Genomic DNA, 20,838 nt, shown 5'->3' with positions numbered 1-20,838 from the left:
CTCCTATACGCTTGCATTTGTTTAACATGCACGCCCAACTCGAGCGTCCATTCAGGCCTTACACTAAGGTCAAAGTCGCGGTATCGATGAGGTTCTAGTCATTGGCGGTAGGTGGCATGTATTCCTTGGCGGTAAGGTTTTGATACTCTTGATGGAACACTCCAAGTGGTTGCGCTTATTCCAGGGGCATGCGTGCGAGCGAGACACCCAGGGATAGGGTTGCCATACTTCAGGATCTCCCCTGACATGTCAGGATTTTTGGTCCTTTGTCAGGATTGAGGGGGGAACTTGGCAGTTGTGGTTTCTAAAAAACCCGGACACTCGTCGACCTATATAAATCACTAAAAGCAAGCTAAGCGTTTGTAGTTGAGCAGAGGAATAAGAAGGTTATGTGTAGGCAAAGCATGTGATGGCGAGTCAAGGGGCTGGTAGCCCACTGGGTCATGTTTGGAGAAATTAGCGTCCAGGAAATGTTAGGATTTTTGTCGGGATATACCATTTTTTCATAGAACAACCCTACCCAGGGTTTGGGTAGTACCTTGGCGGTGAGGTCGCGGTGGAACACGCCGAGCGAGTGCAGGTACTCGAGCCCGGCGGCCATGTCGGCGGCGAGCGAGATCCGCGCCGCCTGCGGGAGGGGCTCGGGGGGCATGCCCAGGATCACCTGCTCGAGGGACCCGCCCTCCATGTACTCGGTGAGGGCGTGGAGTTGGCCCTCATGCACGCATACGCCCATGAACCTGGAAAGAGGGAATGGAGCATTAGTTTGTTTTCATAAGTCAACTTTAGTTCAGGTGTGTGGTCGGCATCAAGGTTGAAGACCGAGTGAGTGAGGTATATAGCTCGTTAGGTGGACGACATTCAGGAGATTGCGGGTCATTTCTGAACGAGATTAACGCAGGACCAGGACAAGTGGCGTACTCGAAGAGCGGCCTATGCCTAGCAATAGGCGATATGATGATGATGATAATTTATGGTTATTAAACCATTTTGAACACCCCAGCTCAATGAGTTGGACAAATTAGGTGTCATTTAGGATCGGTTACAGGAGATTTATGGACCAATTTGATTTATAGCTTACATTAATGCAAAAATTAAACCGGCTGGTTAATAAACAAATAATGGCTAGATCTAGTCCAACTTTTTTATTTTAGTCTCACACAAATATTTAAATGAAGTTGTAAAACACTGGCAATCCCATTAAGCATCGCGAACGAATCTGCCATCACGTCAAACCACAAGCGCATAATTTGCGGCTCTTTAGAGGCGTCCATATTTTACCAATAATTGCCATCAGCGAACCGAACGACACATTAACGGGCTTTTCTTCCGTAAACACACACTTTTTTTATCACACAATCTGAAATCTAAGCGCATTGTTTATACAGAGAAAGTCTTATAAATCATAGATTGAATGGGTAGGTAGGTAAATAATGAAAACGGGAGGAAAAAATGTGGTTTCACCTTCAGTATATTGTCGATTTATCAATTCCCATGTGTCGGCCGATCTTATTGCTGTATTGTTAGAACGATGAACATAATAAAAAGCTCATTAACGTTCTTTAAGAAGTGAACAAGTAAAATTTTAATCACTTCGTGCGCTAATGAAGCGTCAGAAACTTAGGAACGAACTTGAGCAAATGACAAGTTAAAAGGTTTAATTAAAATGGAAGCCTATTTAATCTTTATTAATTGTAATTTTGCAATAGTCTGTCAAAGCTAACTTTTGCAGCTGATTGAACAGAACAAAGTGAGGTACTAACATTATAAACGTCGTATTTTCATAGAAATTTGATTATAATGATGACATGGCCAGTTGCCATACTTAGTCACTACAAATGCCATGTAGAATTAGGTTGGTCCGACTTTATCATTGATACTCAGAAAAATAGCAACAAATAGGCTGAAATATAATAAAATTTCATTTGACAATTCAGATCGATTCCAAGTATGAGGTAACCTTCTAGGTGAGGCAAAATATTCAATACATAATGAAACTTCAAGTTGGGTTGCAAATGAACTGACGTTTTATTTAAAAAAACACGTTATTACTTAGTTTACAACAGATGGCGCTAGTGGTAATACATATACTATTATTTTGTTACTATGATAGAAAATTAGATTTACAACATCCTCTCTTAACAAAATAATCTAAAAATGACCTGAGAGTTTTAATCTCAAAAACAACAAACAGAAGCTTACTATTTCAGAAACTTATATTCCAGATATGCCCATTAATTTCATAAATTTATAGTGCTTGTCTGCACTAAGGCTTTTTGTGAGCAAATCAGCTGGCATGTTAGAAGTTGGTACATATTCTAGTTTGACCTTATTATACATAACACATTCTCTAACAAAGTGATGTCGCACATCAATATGCTTGGTCCTCTTGTGGAACAATGGATTAGCTGCTAATTTGAGTGAACTTTGACTATCACTGTATAAGCATATTGGTGTACTCTCACATGGTTTTAAGATATCATTTAACAAATTCTTTAAATAAATTGCCTCTTTACAAGCTTCGCTTAATCCCATGTATTCCGATTCACAGCTCGACAAAGCAATAGTTCTTTGCTTTCTGGATTCATAAGATATTACACATCCCGACATTATGAAGCAATAACCTGTGTAAGATCTTCTATCTATAGTACATGCTGCCCAATCAGCATCCACAAAACCATGCAAAGAACTATTACACTTTCTATACACTAAACCATAGCTTTTAGTTTTCTGTAAATATCTTAACAGTCTTTTTAAATGTTTCCAATGAGTTTCATTATAACTATTGTTATACTGGCTAAGAAAACTTACACTATAAGCAATATCAGGTCGTGTTAGGACAGACAGGTACATAAGACTACCTATTAATTGTTGATAGGGATACCTTTTATCACAATTATTTATTTCCTTTTCTAATTTTAAATTGACTTCCATAGGAGTGCTTGAACCTTGACAATTGGGCATATTAAATTTGTTTAAAATATTCTCAACAAATTGTTCTTGGTCAACAGTGATACAATCTTTTTTAACATTTACTCTCATTCCTAAACACTGCTTGATCTGGCCTAAGTCCTTTATTTTAAATTTATTAACAAGTTCAGACTTTAACTCCTCATATGAATTTCTGCAATTATAAAACACAAAGAAGTCATCCACAAATAATGCAATATATACTTTCACATTGTTTTCACATTTTATAAACAGACAGGGTTCATACTTTGATTTCTGATAACCCAGTTTTAACAAACATTCTTCTACTCTAGTGTACCAGGCCCTAGCAGACTGCTTTAGGCCATAAATTGCCCTCTTTAATTTTAGTACCTTATTATCACAATTTACAAAATTGGAACATTCTGGTATTTCCATGTATACATTTTCTTTAATGAAACCGTTCAAAAAAGCTGTAGGTACATCTAAGTGATTCATATTTAAATCTAATTGACCACTCAGAGCAAACAAGAGTCTTAGAGTGGAGTACCTTAACACTGGCGAGAAGGTTTCTGTAAAGTCTATGCCCTTCTTTTGTGTGAAACCTTTTGCGACTAACCTTGCTCTATAGCGCACTTCACCATCACTGTTAAATTTCCTTTTAAACACCCACTTATTTTTCACCACTGTACCATCCTTTGGCCTATCTACCAGCACCCAAGTGTCATTATCACTGAAAGATTTCAGTTCCTCTTTCATTGCACTTTGCCACTGCACTTTTTCTGGTCCGGTCACAGCCTCGGTAAGTGAGATATTTTCTCCTGGAACCTCATCAACACACATGGTTGCATAGCCATAGTAATCTGGTTGACGTCGAACACGCTTGGACACCTCCTGCATTTCTTGCTCTGTCTCCAGTGTCGAATCCATTTCTAGCTCGTAAAAGCTGTCATCCTCACTTGGAACATACGTCACATCATTGTTATCCTCGTGAACGCTGTCATCTGTGGTACTCTGTGACATACTTCTAGACCAGCTACTCTGTGCCTCTAGAGTCACACACTCACTATCCTCCTTTTGATGGTCTTCTACCAAAAGCGTTCTTTCTTTTACACCAAAATTTTCCATAATTATTATGTCTCTGGCAATATATCCTGAGAATTTGGATCATACAAGCGATAACCTTTGGTGACTTCTGAATAACCAACAAGGTACATCTTGGTCGCTTTCTTGTCCCATTTTCTGCGCTTTTGCTTTGGGACATGCATCATTACTGGGCTACCGAAGATCCGTAAGTGGCCAATGTTTGGCTTCTTGCCTGTCCACATTTCATAAGGTGTAGTATCTCCATCGAGTCCTGATGCCGGTGACCTATTCTTTACATACACTGCTGTGTTTATAGCTTCTGCCCAAAACTTCTTATCAAATTGAGCATCGAAAAGAAAACAGCGTGCTTTCTCTACTAAAGAACGGTTGTATCTTTCCGAAACACCATTAGATTCTGGTGTATACGCAGTTGTTTTCTGATGCACTATGCCGCACTGCTTCAAGTAGTTCTCCATTTCAGTTGAGCAAAATTCTCCACCACCGTCACTTCTTAAAACTTTAATTTTCTTAGACTGCTGGTTTTCAACTAATTTCTGGAACTCCTTGAAGTATCTGAATGTTTGATGTTTTGATTGAAGAAAGTAAACAAAACACATTTTGCTATAGTCATCTACAAATAAGAGGTAGTATCTTGCATTTCCAAGTGACTGATTTTCCATTGGGCCGCACAAATCCGTGTGGATTAATTCCAGGACCTCCTTGCTTCTGCTTGCACTCTGAGGAAATGGCAGTCTCGCTTGCTTTCCCTCGCAGCATACTTCACAGCTGGATTTATCTAACCTGCCACTTTTTTCTTGAAATGAGACACCTTCAACTACTCCTTTATTCATTTTACTGAGATCATTTGCATTAATATGGCCTAAACGTCTATGCCAAACTTGATCCATACTTGAAGTTGCTGTTGCCGCTAGCATACTTATTTGCCTAATATTTAAACGGTACACTCCATCTACTAAATCAGCCTTTCCGATGACTTGATTTTGTGCATTTATAATGTAACAGCCCGTTTTCTCAAAATGAACCTTGTTTCCATTCGCAATCAGCTGACTGACTGATAACAAATTCGTGGTTAGGTTAGGAACGCACAATACATCACGAACTGGAATGTCATACTCCGTATTATTCACCACTGTAGTAATCTGTGTATCTCCTGAACACACTACTGGCACACAGGCTTTATTAGCAACGATTATTTCTTTCATTTTCGGTTGGTAACAAACATTGGATAGAATGTTTTTATTAGATACAAAATGGCCGCTCGCGCCTGAATCGACGTAAAAATCATTCGGGCTAAATTTTCCTGTTGAAAATACGGCACTAAACGCATTCATCTTCACTTTCTGCCTTTCAGGACATTGATTTTTATAATGCCCCAGCTGTTTACAGTCGTAACAACGTATCGACGCTTTTGACGTTTTGACGTTTCCATTGACAGATGTCGAAGAACTCGAAGATTGCGTTTCGTTACTCCCACTGTTGTAACTTTTCTTTTGAAATGTTTTATTGCTACCTCCAATTCGTTTGTGCGAATTTTTAGCAATGAATGCGGTTTCTGATTTAACCTCAAAATCTGTACTCATATCCAATAACTTTGTTTTTATAGAATCTGCACTTATAGTCATCCCCGAATGCTCAATAGCCATAATCATCGGGCTAAATTTCTCTGGAAGACCCGCCAATAACAAAGAACCGATCCACTCATCGTTTATCTCGAAACCAGTACCTTTTAATTTCTGTGCCGTTTCCACTAACTGTGTCACGTACGCAGTCATAGACTCACTTGTTTCTAGGCGTATTGAAATTAAATTCCTCAGCAAGCTAATCTTACGCGTGTAACCGGAGTCGTCAAACAATGATTTTAGCTTAATCCAAGTACTTCTCACTGAAGTCTCGCCTTTAATATGGACATAAAGCGAAGGATCAATGGTTAAAACCATCTTAGCTCTGGCTTTTCTGTCGCTTGCATCGTCTAGCACATGCTGGCTGGCCAAGTCGACGCCCTCCAAGACGAGAAAGTTTTCCACAGCAAACGCCCAGTCGTCGTAGTTTTCTCGCCCTTTCAACTTTGGAACGTTCACTGAATAGTTCGCTGACATTTTATTACTGTGCACTCCGAAAAACTAATTAAATACGAGCTGGACCCGTAACCTAATGAAACTTCAAGTTGGGTTGCAAATGAACTGACGTTTTATTTAAAAAAACACGTTATTACTTAGTTTACAACAGATGGCGCTAGTGGTAATACATATACTATTATTTTGTTACTATGATAGAAAATTAGATTTACAACAATAATATATTTTCCAAGAATAAACCCGTGTTACTGCAGAAACGGATTACAAAATAGTAAAAGAACGTAACGTAATCGATTCTGTACCATACGAAGTACAAGATGCACTGACAAAACGAACATTTGAAGCAATTGTAGAATTATAGCGACGATGTCATAATTCACATACGTACAAAGGAACTAGGCGGCCCGGCCATTGAATCTTGGCTGGTTTTGATTTTGTTACAACACTCGGCACAAATATGGTATTGGATGCATTCAAAAGGTTTGAAATGCGTCGTGAACAATGTGGTAATAGAATGGACAGTTTGAATGGGAACTATGAGGGCAGAGTATTTTCAATTTCGTGTTATGTTGTATTTTCTTGGAAACGAAATGGCGGGCGCCCGGACGTTGCTATGTGAATTTAAAATACAGCATTGTTTAGAAATATCTTTGAAGGGGTTAAAAGCAAAAGACGATTGTGATGCTTAATAAATAATGCTTTTATTGTAGTTTTGTGCTGCTTACAGGGCCAGATTTTTTTTGGATATAAAGTTATAAACAGCAAGAAGACTTCGTCACAAAAATAACACTAAAAATGCAAACATCATCCTGAATTTTAGTACCTATCTCCTACAAGGTTTCAGCTAATTTGCAGTTTTTTATCCTCTAAGTTCAATGACAAATTACAATCACAGTACCGGCACACTTTTGAAAGGCATCTTTGTCGGGATAGGTACGTTGTGATGAATGACAACAGTGACAACGCAGTGACGGACATTGACAAAGAGTCATTGTCCGGCACAAGGTCTCTAATTTGACGAGTTGTCCCTGACCCTACGAACCGATGCCTACTCTCGCGAACAAAAGGTTTACGCAGGATTTGCCGATCAAAAGGTCACCCAGGGCAATTGCAACTAAGGGGCAAATGCAACTACTCGTATTATAAAAATACAAGAAGTGCAGACGCGCAAGTCCACATAGCTATAGCCACTTACATTGAGTGAACTCTTATGAATGGCGCTAGAGACAATTCTCGTATGTTTACACGATTGCCCCAAAAAAAAGAGTGTAGGTACTTAATGTTTTTATAGTAGTTGCACTTGTCCCATAGTTGCAATTGTCCTGGGTGACCTTGGTTAAATGATTGCAAGGATGCTAATACAACACGTTTGGCACTAATATAACGTTTTTGTAAAAGAGTTGATAAAGGATGAACTTGTTAAAAATGGATGCGTAAAGGGGCCCACTGATTACCAGTCCGCCGGACGATATCGGCCTGTCAGTTAGAACAAAAAGTAGACAGTTCCGAACAACTGACAGGCCGATATACCGTCCGGCGGACTGGTAATCAGTGGGCCTCTTTACGCATCCATTTTTAATAAGTTCATCCTTTACTCTTCGCCGACGTCGCCGGACGTCGAAATAGACACGCGGTTGTTGATGATTACTTACTCAAAACAAATATTTATGTGCTAGACTCTGACCACGCTACCTTTGAATAAACTTGGCAGTAAGAATGCGTACATATTCTTTATGGCTCCATACTTGACGTAGCACTAATGGCATGAAAACTTACCATGGTCCGACTTTATGTGCTAATGTAAAAATGCGTAAATATGGTGCATGCATAAAAAAATATGGTAAGCATCAAATGTTCTGATAAAACGAAATACAAAATAGGTATATCGATAAGTATATTTATTTATAGCCACGGATATTCTGTAAACATACGATACTATAGACTATATAGTAGGTTTTTCAGTATATGATTTAAAAATGCATTTTTTTCAATCAACATTAATAGTAATAATAAAAAAATAAATCATTTTTATTTCAAGTAACTGTGACTCATAGACATTGCGCAGATTTGATCGAGTAGGTATAATTAATTAACGTGATTCAATAGCTAATTGCAATCAGTTAAATTGACAAGTGGTAATTAAACGGTCAGTATTTTTTCCGCTTCGCTACCTCAGTCGTTACAATGTACATACAATGGAATGTTTACGTTACGTTAATTTTGCGACCTGTCATGTTAACATACGAGCGTTGCACTGAAAATTTCGGGAATACAACAAATGGACAAATGTATCGAGCTCGTATTATGTGTCTGAAAATAATCTAAAAGGTGGGCAATAATTGAGTTGGATGGTGATAGTAATAGCTAACCCGACCTGTGAATGGTTACCCTGGTTACCCGACCTGTAAATGTTTAGGGTGAAATCACATCTGTCAGCATCGAGCCGCATTTTATATATGAGAAATCGCTCGTTAGTATGAAGATGCGTACGCATCGGAAAGCTGAAAGCATGCGTACGCATCATCATACTAACGAGCAATTTCTCATATATAAAATGCGGCGCGATGCTGACAGATGTGATTCCACCCTTACCCGACCAACATAACAAAAAACATGTCCACAAACGTTTTTCGAGACGGACGATTAGAAAATAAAAAATTAAATTAATTAATTAATCTCTTAAATCCAAATGAACAAAACTTTTGTAAAATCTTCAAGTAGCACAGTTGTGCAATAAACTGGAGAGTGTTCACTGTTCAGTGTTCACAATTGAGTAGGTAAGCTTTACAAGCGTTATTAATGTCATTATGAAGCGATTATGAGGACGGCATCACGCGACGGCAAGTCCCGAGGTGGAATGGTGGTCATGTGCATGCGATTGCAAGTTGCTAATTAAAATGACATGCAAGAATGGCTAGGTTTAATCTTTGCAGTTGTTTTTCTCTGCTCTAACATACGTATAGTTGCCATCAGATATATTGGAACGGCCAATGTGTTCAAAAATATCTAAACATGCACTGTAACGTCTTGATATAATAACGGCCTTATTCATATATTTGTGCACACCTTGGCCGCTCCTATGTATTTGATGGCGACTGTACGCACACTTTCTATACAAATACAAATTATATATTTACTCGTAAATACGAGTAAATACATAATTTGGCAAATGCCAGAACACGAGAGGGCAAAATAATAAATTCAACAAAAGAAATCGAAAATCGATTCGGAGGATTCGTGAACGTCGCAAACAATTGATTACTAAACTATAGATTTAAATCTCCACTTTGTACAGCGTTGTTGCACACAGAATGCAGGTAGACGATCATAATATTTATAATATTAAATATCAGCACACTTTCCCTGGTGACAAGCAATCAGTCAAAGATTACAAGCGCTGCGAAAGTAAAAAACCTAGGAAGTGTCAAACGAGGCACGAGAGGTGAAATGTTCACGTCAAAAGTTACGTCATGACAGGGACGAGTTAATGTAAGTATGAAGACTGTTAATCTCTACTGAGTGATTTTGGAGTCGTGATCCTGAATGTCAAAAATGTGTTAAGATGGTCATATTAAACAAATTTCCCAGTGGGACTAACCACAAAATCGCGACAAAAATAAAATAGGTACATTTCTTAAAGGTTCCAAGTGGATGATTATTTTTCTGAGCAATTTTTAATACATACGTTGTGCCAGAAAAAAAAAAGTCTTATATCTGCTAATCTTCAGAAAATTCGTGTTTATAAGGGATAACGGGAGACAATTTTGTGGAATACTCCTTCTACGATTTTATGTCAGTAGGTATACGAACGCAAACGCAAACAAATCAAGTACATAGCGGCATCTACAATGTTGACGCACAAGTCTTGGCGATTAGGTATCAGTCTTTGTATATTCACTTGTCCCTGGTCATGCGAAAAACACAGAATCTAAGATTTATGATATTCGCTTTTGTTAGCAGATTTAACGCTATTTAGCCGTCACACGATTCATACAATTTCTCCTTCCGCTTGGTGGTTTTGCTTAAATATGCAAGAAATAAAGGTAAACCACTTACATTATTAAATAAGCGAAACGTTAATGCTTAACATAGAAGCCATCACACCAAACTAATGGTTACCTAGTGTTACTATGTAATATAGTGTATGTAACGAAGTAAGAAACGTCGGAATTTAAGGTAAAAGCAATGAAATTATATCGCGGTAGACCCGTTTGTGTAATTAAATATGTGTACAAAACGCGAGAGTTTAAAGTGTTATAAACTCTATTATCAAGAAGTTACTTAAACTACATAATTTTGAGTACCCTGGCCGCTGCGATATTCCAAGTATAGTGACTGTCACACCCTATTTTAGTTGACTGCTTTAGATTCAAGCGAAGAATTGATTTAATAAAAAATATTTCAGCGATGATTCGCGAGTCACGACAAACATTGAAAACGGAACTAAGGAGCATCCTAATAGCGTCCATTGTTCAGTTTCGTAATATAGGAAGGATAAAAAGCTGTCAAAATGGGTTAGTTAGGGAATTAAGTAACGATTACCGAATAAATTGTAGAGGGTTGCGTCATCTGGGCTCATATTTTGCGGTTAGCCGGGCAGGTCAGGCATATTCTATAATTCTTATTGCTTGCGGTGAAGGCGGCAAGTTGAGTTGAACCAAAGTAACGACATATATTTTGTTTGTCGATGTAAAGATGAAATCTAGTGGATGTAATACTCGTAAATATTTTTTTTTTTATATCTGTCCCGGTTATGAAACTGTAGTCATATTTTTGACAGCCCCTAATCCTACGACTACGTATAACAACTTTCGGTCCAGTCTTCATACCAAGTGCTACGACTAGTATGCGCCCCTTTAGACTATGTGTGCATTGTCACTCAATTCGGTGCGTTGGGAATGAGTCGGAGGTAGCGCTCGGTTGGGAATCGGGTTGCGGCATGAAATTGCATAAGTGCCGTCGTGTGGGGTAATTAAAAACCGTCGGCGATCATGAGAGGTTATCTTACCGTGTATATTTTGAAATTATTTATCTAATTTTTTCTCAAATAATGTTTTGCCTTTTCTAATTGTTGAAGCGTTACTTTAAGTTGGAATACAAACATCAAAATCAATCAAATCAACAAACAATCTAGAAAGCTTGTTCCATAATAAGAATGACTCAAAACAGAATGAAAAGACCCTTTTACCCGAATTAATATAGATTCAGCTGTGATATACTGTAGAAATCTGTCTACGATATAGACGAACGAAGAGAAAATCCAATAAATGTATTCTCGGCCAGACGCGGGTAATTTTTTTCTAACTCAATAACAGAATGGAAACACATTTTCAATCTTTCGTTTACAGGCAAAGGGAAATTGAAAAGTTTACTTGCAAGCCGCAGCTAAAAAGTTATTGTATTACGGGAATTTGAAAAGTTAGTCGTTTCCGTTCAGCCAATATGGCGCAGAAGCTGAAAGATGAGTTTTAATATGGGTCCCTTTTGCATGGCGTTCGGATGTTTTGGACACACCATTTAGATGTTCAATAATGTAGGCACCATATTCAGATTTGTAACAAATGATATCAATTTCATTTCAGTTTCGATGCCACGAATTGGCGTGCCTTTTTATTTTCTGATATATTATTACAAGCTTTTATTTACTTTCACCTGTCCGTTGTCTGTCTGTAATCAAATCTTGCAAGTTAAATTTGATTCACTTCCCGGTTTCCGATTGAGCTGAAATTTTGTATATACATGTAAGTCGGGTGACAATGCAATATTATGGTACCATCGAGCTGATCTGATGATGGAGACAGGAGGTGGCCATAGGAACTCTGTGATGAAACAACGCAATCTAATTGTGTTAGGGGTTTTTAGAATTGTCTCGATGAGTATTAGTTGTCTGTCGTCAGTCAGCGATAAAGGCTTGTATTTACCAAAAATGTAATTTCTGCCAAAAACTTTTTTAGCGTGGCTTCTTGACGTTGTGTTGAATTATCGTATGGATTTTCTGATCCTCTAAATTAGTATAAGATCCAATGTCGTTGGTGTCGTCACAATACCTAAAATACTCTTTCAGATATACAGTTACTCGTGGCACTGTTGGTTTAAATACTTGTTTGATCAGCATCGTTTTTCAAGCCCGATCGCGTCCTAAGTAAACGAGGAATACCCATATTTGTGCAAAGCACCCAAGCAGTTAATTAGAGAAAGAATGTTGATATTTGAATCATTGTTTGCAGTTTACGAACTCAAAAACTGAATGCGCAATGTAAAGTTTTCGATAAAATATTTTCGTATATTATCGGTTTATTTCATGCATGGTGTAAAATAATTTATTTTAAATACAGTCAAATACGTTACCCTATTCAACAGTGGACGGATGAGAGCTAAATAGATAGATGACATTCCATCGTTAACTTGTATAATTATAAAATTATACCTACTATCACAGGGGCTTACGAGTAAAACCTGTTCCATAAAGCCTAATTGCTGTGTAATATCTTAATGGTCATTAAGAGAAGTGGTTTGATTTAAAAATGCGAAGATTATCTCGATGGATACAAGTCTTGGCGCAAATTTTAATTAGACATCTTAGACTTATTTTTTTAAAATAAGTATGTAGTTATTACACAAAACTGACAGGACAATTAAGTTACTTACGGTTTTTTTTGTCAGTATAGTGGCGAACATACGTTGCCACAAGTAATCAGATATAGTTAATTACTATGACCTCAGCAGATGTAATATTTTCAACAGTACCCTTATTAACATTATTTACATCATAATGATGAGTTTAGATACGGCCAATAAAATGCTAATTATCTGACAGAAGTATCTTACTTTTATAACTCTGTTGAAACACGTTACGTCTGTATAATAATATTGTGGCATAATTATACGGAAAAACCATGCAACGTAACTGAAGAATATTTACATATAATATGTACTTACACGGAATAAAAAATGGTAAGAAAACTCATTCGGCGTAGTTTTCGTGACATGAAATTGCAAGCCCGATTTCCTTTTAGGGACCCGTCTGGACTCACCTTGCCTTAATTGATAGATCAGTTTCAATTCCACATTTGTCATGTTGTTATGTTGACTGTATACTTCCATCCCAAATCAACGATACAATCCATCATTCTGCTAGACAATTCTAAAATGTCCCATGATCCACAGATTCGTTGTTTCATAGCTCTTTAATAATTTACCACCATTGAAGTACCTAAACCTCGCAATGAGTCCTTAATCCTTATAATATATCCATATTACTATGAGTAGGTATGACATTTTTATGGATGAGTCACCCGAGACACTGTTATACCGTTATAATACCTAGGTATTCTAGGCGTAGATGCCTTATCTGACCTTCATCCGTCGAAGTACACCCAGAGGTTATCCTTTCTTTACGATTTTTTAGGAGATTTCGTATGGATATTGTAGTAATATAAAGTGCTTTCGCTAAACTATGATTTCGTAAGGATTACAATATCTCTATAACAGAATGTCTCATATCTAATCTTATTTTTGAGTTAAGTATATGATATTTTACGGGTTAAAAAAAGTCGGGATTTATCGGGTACAGGGGTACCCGGGTATAAAGAGGTCTTTATCAGCTACTGCACTGGTTCATCTTTAGCACCATCTACCAGACATTTTGTAGGTCACCTGGGAGAGAGGGAAGTCATGTCCTTAACCAAGTATGTTGGGATGTTTCAGTCTGTTCATGAGCTGGACTTCGCGCAGGGTTGGCTCGCTGCTGGTTCATCTCCAGCACCATCTTGCCGGATGAGTTGTGGGTCACCTGAGAGAGAGGGAAGTGATGTCCTTACCCAAGTATGTTGGGATGTTTCAGTTTGTTCATGAGCTGGACCGCGCAGGGTTGGCTCGCTGCTGGTTCATCTCCAGCACCATCTTGCCGGACGTGTTGTGGGTCACCTGAGAGAGAGGGAAGTTATGTACTTACCCAAGTATGTTGGGATGTTTCAGTTTGTTCATGAGCTGGACTTCGCGCAGGGTTGGCTCGCTGCTGGTTCATCTCCAGCACCATCTTGCCGGACGTGTTGTGGGTCACCTGAGAGAGAGGGAAGTTATGTACTTACCCAAGTATGTTGGGATGTTTCAGTTTGTTCATGAGCTGGACTTCGCGCAGCATGTTGGGCCGGTTGGCTCGCTGCTGGTTCATCTTCAGCACCATCACCTTGCCGGACGTTTTATGGGTCACCTGAAACAAAACACTGACTTTAGCAACTTATACATATCACTTACAATAAGAAACTCTAGATAGAACCTATAGCCGGGTACAATGATTTATGGTACCGTAGATACCACACTAATAAACGTTAAACCTTGACGGGTTGTGGCGTCAGAAGTTATAACTGTACGAATGACCCACAATTTTTTGCAGTGTTAGTACTTACTCGTATTTATGACATCAATCTAATCGAGTTTCAAAATTAAAATCGCGACTACTGCGACCATACGCCTACTGTTGCACTTGATTTCAAAGTTATGAAAGCTTCTTCAAAAACGTTCATAACTTTTTAAATAAAATAAAAGCATTAGTGTTGACTAGAATTAGAATTGTCTTTCTAAGCATACAAAAAAGCAAGTATTTTTCTTTGCTTTACTTAAAATAAAAAAAGTTCCAAATTCCAGACGAAAACATTTGCCTGTATATTCTAGATCTTATTTTTTAAACCAGGTCAGACATTAACACAATTATATACGATCAAAGTATTTATAGCTTATATTTGAGCTTTGTTTTCAAAATTACACGTTTCATTGTTCTATAAATTGGTAAGCTGCGACCGCTGGCTTGCTCCCAAGCCACCACAAAACGGAGCAGATTGTTTTAATTATTTTCAGGCCAATTCGAAAGTACACTGATATCAGAATAACATCTAACTGATGTAATGACATCCCAATGCCATGAATCTAGTATTAAACTGGATTGGGCATGAGTGGTGGGGATAACTGACAGAACGGGATAGTCTTATGTATCTTTCAGTAGGAGTAGCAGCGAAAGCGCTATTATTGTTTGTCCTTGTCACAGTCTCACTTTTTTTAGTATGGATTATGGTGGGCAACAAATAAATTCGACCAATCATAGTTTCGCATTGCGTATGTTTTGACCCTCACGGAGGCACGCGTAAACCACTTCTATAGGATGCTACCTTCTATGTGTCATTCAGTTATCGTGCATTTCGCTCGTAATTGTCCGTACTTGTAATGGCGCGAGCGAGACGTACGATAGTTAAAACGTGATTTAAATATCATTCAGATTTCAGTGTACGTTCGAATTTTTGTGTAATAAGTAACAAGTCCTATACGCAGGGCCGGATTAAGCATGTCGGGGCCCCTAGGCAGTTCAATGCTCGGGGCCCCCTTACATTTAATTCTGCATACATAAGTTCAGTTGTTCAGTACAGGGAAGTAAGTTTGCGGTTTTAATTTCAACCTTCAGGTGTCGGTTGAGCCGATCCGAACATGCCGAACGATGTCTTTTTCGCTCTTGCGTGGACATAAAGGTTTTTTATATTAGTTTTTGCCTTTTCCTCCTTGCGTCCAGTGTGGGGAGAGCTCTTTGTTTCTCAATAAGTAGTTAAATATTTTGCGAGGCTGAACAGGGATTGTTCGACCATACGAGCCACATGATTAAAATTAACCTAATAATAAATATTTTACATGTGTTTAAATGATTATCCATTAACCAGTCGAACTAGCATGTAAGTACAGGGTAAACCGGAAAAACAATAAAAATCGCGAGCGCAGCGAGCGCGAAATCTTTTGTGAAAAAATTGTGAAAGCGTGTTAAAAAAGCCTAAAAATCCGAAGTTACCCAGTGAGGTGAGCTTTCATGCGAGGTCAAAGCCGTGCTTCAGGATAAGCTCAGCTAGATCACAGACGCCAACCAATGTCCATTGTATTAAAAAGCGAGACCGCAGGCCGAGCTTGGCACAGCGAGGCCAAAGGCTAAGTTGAAGAAGAGATTTGGTAGACGAACCAAAAATTGAGGTAAAAAGTGAGGCTGAAGGTCGAGCTCAGCAATCTCCACATACTTAACAAGCCCGAAGCGTACTTATAACCAGCGAGGTGAGCTTTCATGCGAGGCAAAAGGCTAAGCTTCTGAAATCAATGTTTATATTTGTTAAAAAGCGACGCCGAAGGTCGAACTGTAAGAAAGCAGCGCTCTGATACAAACCAATCATCAAATGTTACTCAACAATGATATATGTGTCATACAAGAGTTACTCGGAGGGCCGAAGTTTCATTAATGAGGTTTTAGGCCCTCGGGAGCCTGAAATTCGAGCTCGATTTACAGACTTTAAAAGCTATAAAATAACATAATTTACATAATCATTTGATGATTGTGTGTAGTACCAGTAGGTACCATAAAAAAATATTTATGAACTTTGGCCATATGAAACACAATTTTTTTTGGCGCGCGCGGGGCCGCCGGGGCCCCCTAGCAGAGGCGGGGCCCCCTAGTCGAGGCGGGGCCCATAGGCAGTTGCCTACTCTGCCTTAGGGTTAATCCGGCCCTGCCTATACGTTTTGTAACGAATAGTGCTAAGCAAGATTCTGCGCATCATACAAAATGTCCATATAGTTATGTCTAAATTACTAAAACCGTACAAAATGACATATATGTAATTAAATAATTAAAGCCCACATTTCTGTTTTAGGTTACTAAAACTACGAATAACAGCTCCTTGTCTAATCAGTACATCTTTTCTCACTTGAAGTAATTACTAGATATTCATTAGTTTCGTATTGCATTTAAGCACTACCAAGCCAACCATTAAACGTTACTTATCCAATGTCATTCAATACTATCTACGTCGATTCGTCTTACAACTCGGTCGTAATAGTCCGATCGCATTTCTAGATTTCCACTATACCGCTCGGAATCACCGTTCTGCGATGGTGTTCTGTTAGGCTCTTTGGAAGTCTGGGAAGATTTAAGTGCACTATTAAACGTACCGTTAGTAAATAAATTCGTGCCACATCTGACCTCGGAGATTTGCTGTTTTATCTGTGATTTGTGGGTTGTTCGCGTAAGGGTTTAATGGGTGCGTGGACGACATGACAAACAGTAATCAGCACTTTGCACGGATGGATTGAGCTATTTGAGCTGCGTAAATTTTGTTAGGGGAAAACAGCATGGTAATATGATGCTTTAAGAAAATGCTAGGATAAGTATATAGTAGTGGCAAGTGAAAAGTGGTTTACGCCGAGCATACAAAATCGCTCGAGCACCCAACGGGACGGGAAAAATCTCCCTCATTAATCAGGTCTGACCTCAACCGACAACTGAATTTTTGGAAATTAGAACTTCATGCAAAGGATTTTCATCGGATTTTAGGACACTTTTGCCTTTTACATATATGAAAAATTATAATTGTTTTCTTTTGCACGTTTTGCATGTTCTATTTACAATCGTTATCAATGTACCTGCGATATCAGATAACGCGCACAATGCTCTAAGTCAATATTATTAAGTGGTATCATTACCGTCGTATCTCGAGAATGCGATAACGTAGTCTATTGCACGAGTTCGCATTTAAATAGATTGAGAGAAAATTGAGGATTTGCAAGGTTGATTTCTAATCTTGAGTTTCTATAAGACTTAAATGTTCACTTGGTTGACTTCAAAGTTGTAGGCCAAGCAAGTTTCTGTGTATAACGTAAGATACAACTACATAAAACTATCATTCAGTGAAAAAAAAAAAAAACTATTTCAGAAATAGGAAATGAGTATTAGTACTTATTAGGCCCTAGTATGTTGCTTTTCAGCGAAAAAAAAACAGCTTGAGGAAATCTGCTATGAAATTAAAATACTAGGTGTCATGTGTCGTCCCCAAGTGGACATTAAATATGCTTGCTAGCGCCCAAACTATTGCTCAAATCCTCCTGTACAATAAGAGGATAGTTGTATCCAGAAGTGGGATGTACGTTGCTGAACAGGTACAAAATGTAACTGGCATCCAAGTTCTAAGTAATACATCAAATTAAAGTGTCCCTGACGTTTCCTAAGCCGTTTCACGTATTCGCAATGGACAATCATCAATTTAGTTTCCCCTAATGTCAGGGTCTCAAGGCATGGGGTCCCCTTGGAGTGGTGGGAGGGGGCATTAAGTTGTCATTTATATTGTGGCTGTCAAACCAACACTTTAGTAGTAAGCACATTGAGACGTTAACGAATTGATTCGGATAAAAGCAGTTTGTTTAAAAGCTAGTGTGACTTTGCAAAGTTCACGACAACGCGTCTGAGTGTTCAATTCTCCGAAATGTCTCATAACATACCTATAATTCTAATACGTTTAGTATTTATGATTTCAAATCCCATGTTAGGTACCTACTAACATACAGCAACAGTCTTGTATTAATGGTCAGTCTTATATTAATTTTCAGTTAACAGTGGTGTGGACGAGACAAACAAGATAAATAAGGGAAATTATTTGCGCAAAGGCGTGAGAGACATAATTATATTATAAGTTCGCCTTTTAAGTATCTCATAAATAGAGCGTGCTTAAACTGTAGAATGCAGAACGAGATCCTATTTATTAGCGCAAACTGTCAATGTCAAGTTAACTTTTCGATTTAGGCCACAAGGTGGCAGGCCCTTCAGCGGGTGCGTGAACTATAGGGGGCATCTTCTTATTAGCGTGAAGTGTCAATGTCAAGTTTAGCTTTCCGATTTAGGCTAGAAGGTGGCCAAGTCTACCCAGTAGCACAGTCTATGAAACTTTTTACACTGTGGCAGTAGCATACGGTTCTCAGCAGGTTGATTCATAGCCCAAACCGTCACCGTGGGCGTGTACTGTTACCAGTCTGTTTACTTTCGGCATTACCTTCGTGTTTGATCTACGATCGTGGGCACGTTATGGGTAAATTGTGCACACAGTATGTTTGTATGGCTTCTGTTTCACGTTCTGTTGTATTTACGTGTTGGAATGACATTACTGTAATCTGTTTATGGTTAAATCAGTTATTACTATAACACTTTAAACTCTCGCGTTTTGTACACATATTTAATTACACAAACGGGTCAGTTATTACTACTTAGAATTCGTAACTAAACGATACTTGTGTAAGGCGGGAAAAAATCGTGGTAAATGTATTATCGCTAGTCCTTGGCAAATAAGATTTCAAATTAGTTACAAAGTTATATTGAACTTACGATTTATGAGTTTATGACCACCAGACACAAATGAGTTAAGTATGACTATGATAATACTATTACTTATTCTGTGGTATGACCTCCTGTGCCAAGTTTTCTTAACCTATATTGCAGTAGGCATCAAACACAGACCCTATAAATAGAACTAATACCAATAACCCTTAATACACGAAGAAGGAGAATGCATCATCTAGTCTAGTCTAATATGATCTGTGGTACGAGTATCAAGAGAAACACCACTCGAGGCGACCCTCGACCCAGCTAACGAACTGATGATACGGCCACTTTATCCGATCGAGTAAGTGGCGTCAAGACAGCGGCGGTAGCACGGTCGCATTTCGATCGCCTGGCACCATGCCTGTCACGTTCTAACAAGTATGTAAGTGCGAAAGTGACGGACATAGTGACAGGTGATAAAAATGGAACCATGCTGCGCCCGTAGGACTGGAACAGGGTTTTATAATGGGACACAATGAGGATATACGAAACTGTAAAAGTCAATATTCTATAGACCAATGTTAGTAACCAAGTAATGTTAATAAATTAAGTATAGACAAAAACAGCAGGTCTTATTGCTTCTAAAATTACCTATAATGAATATTAACACGTTCACTGTCCCGTGCCCCACATATGGGTCACGGCAAGCCTCTCAGGCCGTAAGGTTGACAGTTAACAGTTGGGAACTGTCCCAACTGTTAACTGTCAACCTTAACACGTTACACGGGTCACGTTAACACGTTCACTGGAACGTGTTAACGTGACCCTTTTGCGAGAAAGATTTTGGTACAGGCAAAGGTCTGGCTTGTCTTGGCAGAGATACGTGCATCACCTTGACATTTTTCTGTTTGGCTCTGTGGTTGGCTGGTAGAGAATGCCATGAGGCATTAAGTCCGCCATTTATACAACAATGTCCCTTATATTAGGTATATCCCTAAAATTTTTTTTAAAATGAAGATGATCAAAATATTGCAGGAAATTCATAAAATATATTCCCTTGTCGAATTAAAAGTTATACAACCCTAACATGTTTTTGGAAATAGGTAGACTTGTGTCAGATTGTTCCATAAGATTTATTAATAAGTATTCGACCTATATTTATTAGATCAGTTTCCGTTACGCGCTAAAACCCTTCCGCAAGCGGTATTGTGGAGCGGTGTAACCGAGCGCTTATGATTTGACATAGACTACCTCGCAGTAGATCCTACTTTAAATAACAAACAATCATGATTGGATTCAACGCTCAATCATATAAGTACTCGGGGTTTCCTTGGACTAGGTAGCGTTTTTCTCTATTTTTGCATATAGTTTCATAGTCAAGATTTCAGGAGTCGACGACTCGCAGATACGACGCTAGTCCGAAATAGCTTACTAAGTTACAACCTTTAAATAAAACTCGTCAAAAAAGTAATTTTAACCTAACAGTTTCTGACCAAAAATGGGCTACAGTAACACATTTTCAGTAAATGCCAGAGATATAAATGATATTGATGGGCGCCTTACAAACAATGTTTCATATTATAGATGTGACACGTGTGTGACGAGTGTGTATTAACA

At 38.4% G+C, this 20,838-nt stretch overlaps 1 protein-coding gene across 1 annotated transcript in view; it reads right to left on the bottom strand.

Moving 5' to 3' along the window:
- LOC134649986 (uncharacterized) overlaps positions 1–20,838 on the bottom strand; it is a 137,736-nt gene that overhangs the window by 11,570 nt on the left and 105,328 nt on the right. Inside the window, exons 2-3 of the mRNA XM_063504802.1 lie at positions 14,201–14,322; positions 539–740 (exon numbers count right to left, since the gene is read on the bottom strand). Of these exons, the coding sequence (XP_063360872.1) occupies positions 539–740; positions 14,201–14,322 (324 nt within the window). The remainder of the gene's footprint in view (positions 1–538; positions 741–14,200; positions 14,323–20,838) is intronic.

The sequence above is a fragment of the Cydia amplana genome, chromosome 8, assembly GCF_948474715.1.
Source record: "Cydia amplana chromosome 8, ilCydAmpl1.1, whole genome shotgun sequence".
In the NCBI taxonomy this organism is placed as follows: Eukaryota; Metazoa; Arthropoda; class Insecta; order Lepidoptera; family Tortricidae; genus Cydia; species Cydia amplana.
The sequence above is the reverse complement of the archived record's forward strand: the minus strand, read 5'-3'. Positions and strand labels throughout refer to the sequence as shown.